Below are 8451 nucleotides of genomic sequence, written 5' to 3'. Positions count from 1 at the left end.
GACTGGAACAAGGTGATTTCTGAGACATACACACACCCGAGTTTAATGCAATAGGACTCCACACAGTGCTCGCTTACTGACCCCTGCCTGCCCTGTACTAACTAGCCTGCGGCCAGGGTTCTCTAGTGCAGGCCTTGCCCAGCCCCTCGTGACGTCACTGACCCGCGCCAGCCAATCAGCGCCGCCTGGCTCCGCCTGCGCGACCGTGCCTGCGGGAGGCTCTGAGGCTTGTGTTGTGACCCAGACGGGCCACCATACCTCCCGCCTCCGCGCCCAACGTCGGCGTCGCCGTTCTGCGCCGCCGCCATGGCCGACGTGGAGGACGGCGAGGAACCCTGCGTCCTTTCCTCGCACTCCGGGAGCGCAGGCTCCAAGTCGGGAGGCGACAAGATGTTCTCTCTCAAGAAGTGGAACGCGGTAGCCATGTGGAGCTGGGACGTTGAGTGCGATACCTGCGCCATCTGCAGGGTCCAGGTGATGGGTAAGCGATGCAAGCGAAGCCGGGACCGCGGTGCGGCCTGCTGGGCAGGCTTCGCCGGCGAGGGCTGGGCCCGGCCGACAGACACGGTTCCTGCCGGGGGTGGGGTGGAGGGGTGGGCGTGACCGGGATACCAGAGGGACAACCTCCGGGTTTGCCTGGGCAGCCCAGCGGCCGGCAAATCTCACAGGGGACCCCTCTCGTGGGTTGGGAGTTGGGATGTTTAATGTTTTTGAGATGATCTCACATTGCTCAGGCTGGATTAGAGCTTGCCCATTTAGCCGAGGTTGGCTTTGAACCCTAGAGGCCTGCATCTCCCAAATTCTGGAAGTAGCGAGCCTGCGCCGCTGTGTGGATTCTGTTATAACCGAAATGATGCTCAGTCTGTTTGCCTCCGGAGGCTCAGCCATTGCGTTTCCGGATGGATTCAGTGCTGCTACTTGGCTGGCTTTTAAATTTTAGTTTGACAAGGCGAATCAGATAGAACTTAGCTGTGTTGAAGCGAGGGCCAAGGATTGCTTCATTTAGAAACCTCATCTTGTTCTCTTCCCATCATAGGGTACCATTTCTTAGAGAAAAACCCTACCCTGCTCTTTTGTACCTTTTCGGACCAAATGAAATGTATCAAAACAACTTAATCTAGTTGAGTTTTACATAGTTAGAGCTCGGTCCACCTTGAAAAGAACTCTTGTCTTTCTTTCCAGACAAGGTTTCTTTGTGTAGCTCTGGCTGTCCTGGAACTCTGTGGACCAGGTTGGGATCCACCTACCTGCTTTTGTCTCCCTGGTGCTGGAATTAAAGATGCGTGCCACCACTGCCACGCTCGTGTACCTCATTTTTAGAAAGGTTCTATCTCGTGTAGCCAGGGTGTCTCCTGATACTTCCTCCCATCAAGTCTAGGGCATGCTGGGGATTGAGCGTCCTTCATGCGAGGTACACTACCAGCTGAGCTGCATTCCCAGCCTGTCTTCCAGTGTGTTGGTTATACCTGTAAAAAACAACACTCTGAAGACTGAAGCTGGAGCACATCGGTGTATTTGAGACCAGCCTGGAACAGACAAAAGCCAGGGACTGGAGAGAAGTTTCCACAGTTACGAGCACAGGCTGCTCTTACAGAGAACCCGGGTTTGATTTTCCACACCCAAATGGCAACTCACCACCCTCTAACTCCTGTTCCAATGACTCCAACACCGCATTATGGCCCTTGAGGGCATCAGGCACGTTTGGTTTGATATGCAAACACAGATGCAGGTAACAAACATAAAATTTTAGATTACTGGGAGGATGCTTTTCAAGGTGATTAGGAGGTAGTTGAGATAGATTTCTGTTTGAAATGTGCACGTTTCTTGGCATTGAGACTTCAAATGTAGTCGGCCGGTAGTGGCGCTCACCTTTAATCCCAGCACTTGGGAGGCAGAGACAGGCGGATTTCTGAGTTCTAGGCCAGCCTGCTCAACAGAGTGAGTTCCAGGACAGCCAGAGCTACATAGAGAAACCCTGTCTTCAAAAAAAAAAAAAAAAAAAAGAAAGAAAGAAAGAAAGAGACTTCAAATGTAGAATGTATATTCTTTGTCTTGGACTTGTTTAACAGGGTTCCCAAGCTTTACTTTTCACATATATCTGTAGACCCAGACACTAGTTTCTAAGTATCTGATTTGACTAAAACACTAAAATACAGCTGTCCCACCCCTTGACCTTGCTTAGGAACTGGGCTATAATTTCCATTTTAGGGAATGGTGGCCCATGTCTAAAATTGCAGCACTCAGGAGGCTGAGGCAGGGGGGTTACTTTTGTCCTTTTGCAGCACAAGCTTTGGTTAGAAATTTTATTCTGGCCAGGTGTGGTGATATCTTTAATCTCAGCACTTGAGAAGCAAAGGTAAGCAGATCTCTGTGCATTAGAGAGGCCAGCCTGGTTTACATCAGCCAAGGCTAAGTAGTGGGACCTCATCTTAAAAACAAACAAATAGTGAATAAATCTTAAATAGCTTTAATTTAAAGAGAGAGAGAGAGAGAGACTTTTAGTTCTTTTTTAGTTTAGGATGAATCTTTCCAAAGGGAAGTTGTAAAAGGATTTCCCTTAGAAGGGCTATTTTCTCCATAAATCTAAATAGTAAGAAATGTAGAACCTAAAGTAGCCATTGAAATGTTATAACACCCAGATGCTTAAAGTAGGCCCAAGTGTGGCATATAGATAACTGCTGGTCATCTTTGTGGGCTATGAGATCTTAGTGGTCACTTGGTCCGGTGACCACAGGAAATTAAGACTTATTAGTCCTGATCCCTGGCATTGTTTGAAAGGTTATTGTTGTATGCTTTAGAAATACTGTCTCAGACTTTAGGAGTTATTTCTTTGACTCAAGTGTCACATAGGACAGAGGCAGGAGCGTCTCAGCATGTTATTTCAAAACAGTCTTGTCCATACATAGAAAATCCAGGCCAGGCAAGATAAAACAAAAGGGAAGGAAAGGATTTAAAAACATTTTACATGGAGATGGTTTTTGAGAGGCAGGTTTTTAAAGATTTATTTATATGTATGAACATGATTTGCACATTTGCCAGTATGACAGAAGAGGGCATCAGATCCCACTATGGATACTTGTGAGCCACCATATGGTTGCTGGGAATTGAACTCAGGATCTCATGGAGGAGCAGCCAGTGCTTTTAACCACTGAGCAATCTCTCCAGCCTATTTTTTTTTTAATCAACATCATCATTACTATTTATAGAATTGTATTTATTACCCTGCTGTTAATGATGCATACTTTAATCCCAGCACTTGGGAGCCAATAGGCAGGTGGATCTCTTAAGTTCCATGATACCTAATCTACCTAGAAGCACCTCTGACCTTCAAGGGCACCTGCATGCACATGTACAGAACCACATTTAGACCCATAAAATAATTAAAAACAAAAGCCTTTTCTGTTGTTTGAGCTTTCTTTTACCTAATTTGGACTACTAATACGATTAGAGAATGAATCTATGTCATTGGCTCCTAAAGTATAGTACTGATTGAATTTTATAAACTACGAAATTTAGAAAGTTAGAACTCCTTAGGTTCCCGTTCTTAGTATTTACTCCTAAGTAATTTATATGTCCATGCTGAGTGAATGCATTGAGGATTAGGGATTCAAATCATCCTAGGCTATAAACTTTGAGGCCAGCCTGAGCAACATGAAATCCAGTCTCAAAAACAAAGGAAAGGAATTTTGCTTATGTAAACAATTAGAAAAAAAACTTAACTTTCAAATAGAGTCACATAGCTTAAATATTAAGGGAGTATATGTGGAAACTTCACTATTGAACAGGGATGGGGCATGTGCCTGTGATTCCCAAACTTCGAGGTAGAAAGTAGAGGTAGGATTTTAAAGTGATCATCCAGTGTTCAGGATAGTGGATAGCTGGGCCTATATGAGGCCCTCTCTCAAAACCAAACCATTGCCAGGCAGTGATGGCGCATGCCTTTAATCCCAGCGCTTCGGAGGCAGAGGCAGGTGGATTTCTGAGTTCTAGGCCAGCCTGGTCTACAGAGTGAGTTCCAGGACAGCCAGGGCTACACAGAGAAACCCTGTCTCGAAAAAAGAAAAAAAAAAAACATTATTAGTTCCTGTAGTATCCTTCTAGATCCTTATGTGTATATAATCAAATAATCAATACATGGCTATGGTTTATTTATAGTGGTGTTTTGAAAGTAAATACCCCTAAAGTTGGTCCATGTGTGTGAGCAAACTGTGGGCTTACAATAACTTTTGGTGTTTCTGTCTCCGGTGACTTCCTCTAGTGCAGTTGCCAAGCTGTCTTGTCATAAGAGCTTGTAAAGTCATTAGCCCTTGTAAAACATTGATGACTTAGTAGGATGCCATGTATTTTATTTCTCTTTAGTTATTTTTAGATGAGAAATTAATAATATAAGATTCTCTTCATCTGACCCTTGGGGCTGTTGTTTGGCTTTGAAGGTCTGGTTTTCCAGTGCTGCCTCCTGAACTCAGATGAGATTGGCTTTGTTTACTTTCAGATGCCTGTCTCAGATGTCAAGCTGAAAACAAACAAGAGGACTGTGTTGGTGTGTGGTAATTCTTTCTCCTGCCTTTCAGTTAAAGGTTTCTCTTCTGTCTCTGTGGGAAGGCTTGAATTTGCAATTAAAATTGACTTTATTAAACTAGCTGTGGTAATCCAGCCCTGTAAGTCCAGAAGTAGAGCGATTGAGGCCAGCCTTTGCTGTGCATTGAGACCTGTTTTTCAAGAGAGCGTGGGGGAAGGAGCTTGTAAATAAATAAAAGATAAGCCATAAAGCAGTGATTAATTATGAATACAAAATGTTTAGAGCAGTTAGGGGCTGGTGAGATGGCTCAGTAGGTAAAGGTACTTGCCTCTCAAGCCTGATGAGCTAAATTTGATCTCTGAACCCATTTAAAGATAGAAAGAGAGATGACTCCCCAAAGGTCTCTGACCTCCACATGAAGCTGTGGCATGCATCTCCTCTCCACCCCATCATATACACACAATTGTAAAAAGTTTTAAAAAACAAAATCAGTCAAACAAACAAAACCAAAATCAGGATTAAAACTAAAAGGGAGTCTTCTAACAGAAGACTCATGGTAAAACATCTTTTTAATAAATAATAAAATGTTTTAGTTCTCAAAAGACCTTAATAAATTTGAGAATTCTTTTATTATTTTAATTAAGACTTGGTGTTGCCGGAACTATTAAAAAAATGGAAGTAGAATGTTCCCACGCTTGTGCCTCTGCCCTGGTGGCCTGGCTGGCCATGCACTGGCAAGCAATGACCGACCTGTTTTTAATCTCATGGAGACTCTGACACAGAACACAATCTCTCCACCCAGCTCTCTCGGTTCCCACTGGCAGGTCACTACCATGCCAACCTCCTGCTTCTAATCCCCCATGACCTTTGTGGTGCACATTTGACAAACCCATGCTTTGCTGCCATACCTTTCTCTCTTGAACCCAGAGAGGCTGCTGGGTGAGGGAAAACGCAACACAAACTCAGTTCAAAAACAATGGTAACTCAGTCTCTGGGTGCAACAACTAAAACATAATCTTGTAACCCTTATCAAAATCTGAGTCCTCTGGTGATAAATCCTTGGGGATCTGCCATGATACCAGGAAACTCTAGCAGCTACATCTTACCCATATACTGTCCCCCTTCCAAAAAAGGACCTAATTCTCTCCTGCTTCCTTTCTTCCTCCATCCAACCTGGAAGTCCCTCCTACTTGCCCAGTGATTGGCTCCTTTATTCATTAGGGGATTGGTTCACTAGAAGCCACTTGAGTATGTGACTCATTCCAGACAACCTCTCCTGGGAGAGCAAGCAGCACAGAGCCATCCACAACTCAGTTATATATTCTGTTCATGGTCATGATAAATGTTTTGCTAAGCAGAAAGAAATACTATCTCCTATTAAGAAAACTGCTGAACCAGGACTGGTGCCACACACCTGTACCCCCAGCAGAGGCAGAAATGTCACTGCAAGTTGGACACTAGCTTGGTCTATCATAGCAAATTCCAGCTAGTCAGCTGTGCAGTGAGGCCCTGTCTCAAAAACACAATGAAAGGAGGAAGTAGGACAGGAGGACAGAAGGGAGGAAAAGAAGAAACATTTCAAGACCTGAGCGTCATGGCTTGCATCTGTAATCCCAACACCCTGCAGGGCTCAGACAGGGCAATTACCACGGCCAACATAGTGAGTTCTGGGGAGCCTGTGCTGTATATATCACAAAGCTCTGTCTCAGCAAAGACCTCTGCTTAGAGCGAGCCTCTCTCCAAGCACTCTGCAAGTCTGCTGCTGGCCTGGTGACTTTTGGTGTGATTAACTGGTTTTGGTTTTTGGTCTCACTGTGTGACCCTGACTTGGAACTTGCTATGTAGACGAGGCTAGCCTTTCAGTGATTCTCTCCCACTGCCTTCCAAATTCTGGGACTGGAGGGCGTGACCACACCCAGCTGGATGGCTTAGCATAGTCTAGAAAAACAGCTCCCTGGGTATACAGCTGCTGATGATCCATGCCTACCATCTGTTTAGAATAGCCGACTGTAAGTTGTAAAACATTGTGTTTGGGTAAATACAAACCAGGAAGGATGCTTTTCAATAAAGAAAAGCACAGAGACTGGAGAGGTCTGGAATTCCAGCGGGTTCAGGTCCTTTAATCTCCTAATTTAAGACAGTGGAGCTATTTAGGAGCTAGGATTGTGGCTTCACCCCCAAAACACAGTAGCACATTTCTTAAATGTAAATAGAAAAAAAACATGTTTTGATCACTTACCCAACTTTTTTCAGGATTATGAGTCATGACTATTTTCTTGGTTTTTAAACTATAATTTTGAACTTAGTAATTTAAATTTTTAGAATATTTACAATTTTTGTTTTGATAATGTCATATAAGGATATAATGTATGTTGATTTTGTCCCCGCTGCTCATCCCTACCACTTGTCTGACATCCCCTTTTATGTATCCCTTCCTAGCTTCTGTTCCCTGAACTTAGCCATTTAAACTGAACTGTGTCGTGTCAGCTGATTTGTTTGTACATTTGTTTCATTGTCTGGTTTTGATACAGATCTTGCTTTGTACCAAGTAGCCGAGAACTGAGCCCCTCCCCCTAGTGCTCAGATCACAGGCACAGCCACCCACCCACCCAGCTGTTCTCTCTCTCTTGCAGTGGTCTGGGGAGAATGTAACCATTCCTTCCACAACTGCTGCATGTCCCTGTGGGTGAAACAGAACAATCGCTGCCCTCTGTGCCAGCAGGACTGGGTGGTCCAAAGAATCGGCAAATGAGAGGTGGCGCAGGCTCGCCTGGTATGGTTGGTGACCCTGGACCACCTTGCCATCGAGTTACTGGACAAAGACTAGACACTCCAGGGAATTCATCCTTCAAATAGAGAGGATGCTGTGCGGCCTTTGAGACTCACCCAAGGCATGGTTTATCATTTTGTCTGTTTAATTTTGGGAATTTCTCTACAATTAAGAAGATAATTTATTAAAAATGCCTTTCCTACCTCTGTGGTGTGTGTGTGATGCGTATTGCTTAGAGAAGCTGTAAGAGAGAGAACACCAGAAATTGATCTTTGTTGTTTGTCTGTCAGTACACAATGGCTGTGAGAACATTGTATTTATGCTTGAAGATTAAAGATTAAATAAAAAGAATGTTAAAGTAACAAATAAAATGCACTGAGAAGCCGACTCCTGCCCTCTGCTCCTAATCCTCTTTGTTGTTGGGAGAGAGGCAGGAGAGGCAGCCCATGCTGTCTTCACTTGCCATGAATGAGGACTTTAACTTGCACTCAGTAAAGAGGGCAAAGACTTTGTAACTGACAGGTAAACGGGCTTTGTCTCCTGACTTCTCCATCTTGCCTTGGCCAGGAAGCCTAGGCCTGCACTCACCTCATTGTTCAACCACTCAGTTCTAAAGTAGTGCTTTCTGTTTCTGGGAAAGTTGTACTGTACATTTTAGTCAAAATATTAGTGGGAAAATGCTTACTAGTATAACACTGGAGTTCATTATGGAATGTTTTAATAAATAAAATGTTGTGCTTTGAGTTATTAAAGTTTGATCTATACTCTTAAACTTATTAAACTAATTTGTCAAGAAAATAATTTGAAAAAAATTAATATACTCATCATATGACAGTTTGATTAAAAACAAAAATTTTATCAAACTCTTCCAGTAGGACTGGGAAGATGTCTCGGTATTTAAAATACTATGTAAGTCAGAGGACCAGACTTCCAGTCCCTACAACTCATGCCAAAAAGCTGGGCTTGGCAGCCCAACCCTGAAAAAAATCAGGGATGGAAAGATGGCTTAGTAGTTTAAAAGCACTTGCTACTCTTACAAAGGACCCAGATGTGGTTTCCATCACCCTCGTTGCCCCTAACAACTCCAGTTCCAAGGAATCCAATATTCTCTTCTGGGTTTCTGTGTGTATTACATGTACAGAGTACCCATATAAACATGGAG

General features: G+C 43.8%; 1 protein-coding gene across 2 annotated transcripts; it reads left to right on the top strand.

The window, feature by feature from the left end:
* Nucleotides 1-205: 205 nt before the first annotated feature.
* On the top strand, nucleotides 206-7495 carry Rnf7 (ring finger protein 7). Of its 2 annotated transcripts, none has more exons than XM_031344717.1 (3): nucleotides 206-474; nucleotides 4493-4540; nucleotides 7153-7209. In XM_031344717.1, the coding sequence occupies exons 1-3, from the start codon at nucleotides 307-309 to the stop codon at nucleotides 7207-7209; spliced, it is 273 nt and encodes a 90-aa protein (XP_031200577.1). In that variant the 5' UTR covers nucleotides 206-306. The 2 variants fall into 2 exon arrangements, with proteins under 2 accessions (XP_031200577.1, XP_031200574.1); XM_031344714.1 differs by having other exon boundaries at nucleotides 219-481; nucleotides 7153-7495.
* Nucleotides 7496-8451: the final 956 nt, after the last annotated feature.

The sequence above is a fragment of the Mastomys coucha genome, unplaced genomic scaffold (genome assembly GCF_008632895.1).
Source record: "Mastomys coucha isolate ucsf_1 unplaced genomic scaffold, UCSF_Mcou_1 pScaffold23, whole genome shotgun sequence".
Lineage (NCBI taxonomy): Eukaryota > Metazoa > Chordata > Mammalia > Rodentia > Muridae > Mastomys > Mastomys coucha.
The sequence above is the reverse complement of the archived record's forward strand: the minus strand, read 5'-3'. Positions and strand labels throughout refer to the sequence as shown.

Coding starts and splice junctions, on each gene's coding strand:
- Rnf7 (XM_031344714.1), top strand. CDS start 307: ATGGCCGACGTGGAGGACGGCGAGGAACCCTGCGTCCTTTCCTCGCAC. Junction 482..4,492: donor CTGCAGGGTCCAGGTGATGG/GTAAGCGATGCA, acceptor GTTTACTTTCAG/ATGCCTGTCTCAGATGTCAA. Junction 4,541..7,152: donor CAAACAAGAGGACTGTGTTG/GTGTGTGGTAAT, acceptor TCTCTCTTGCAG/TGGTCTGGGGAGAATGTAAC.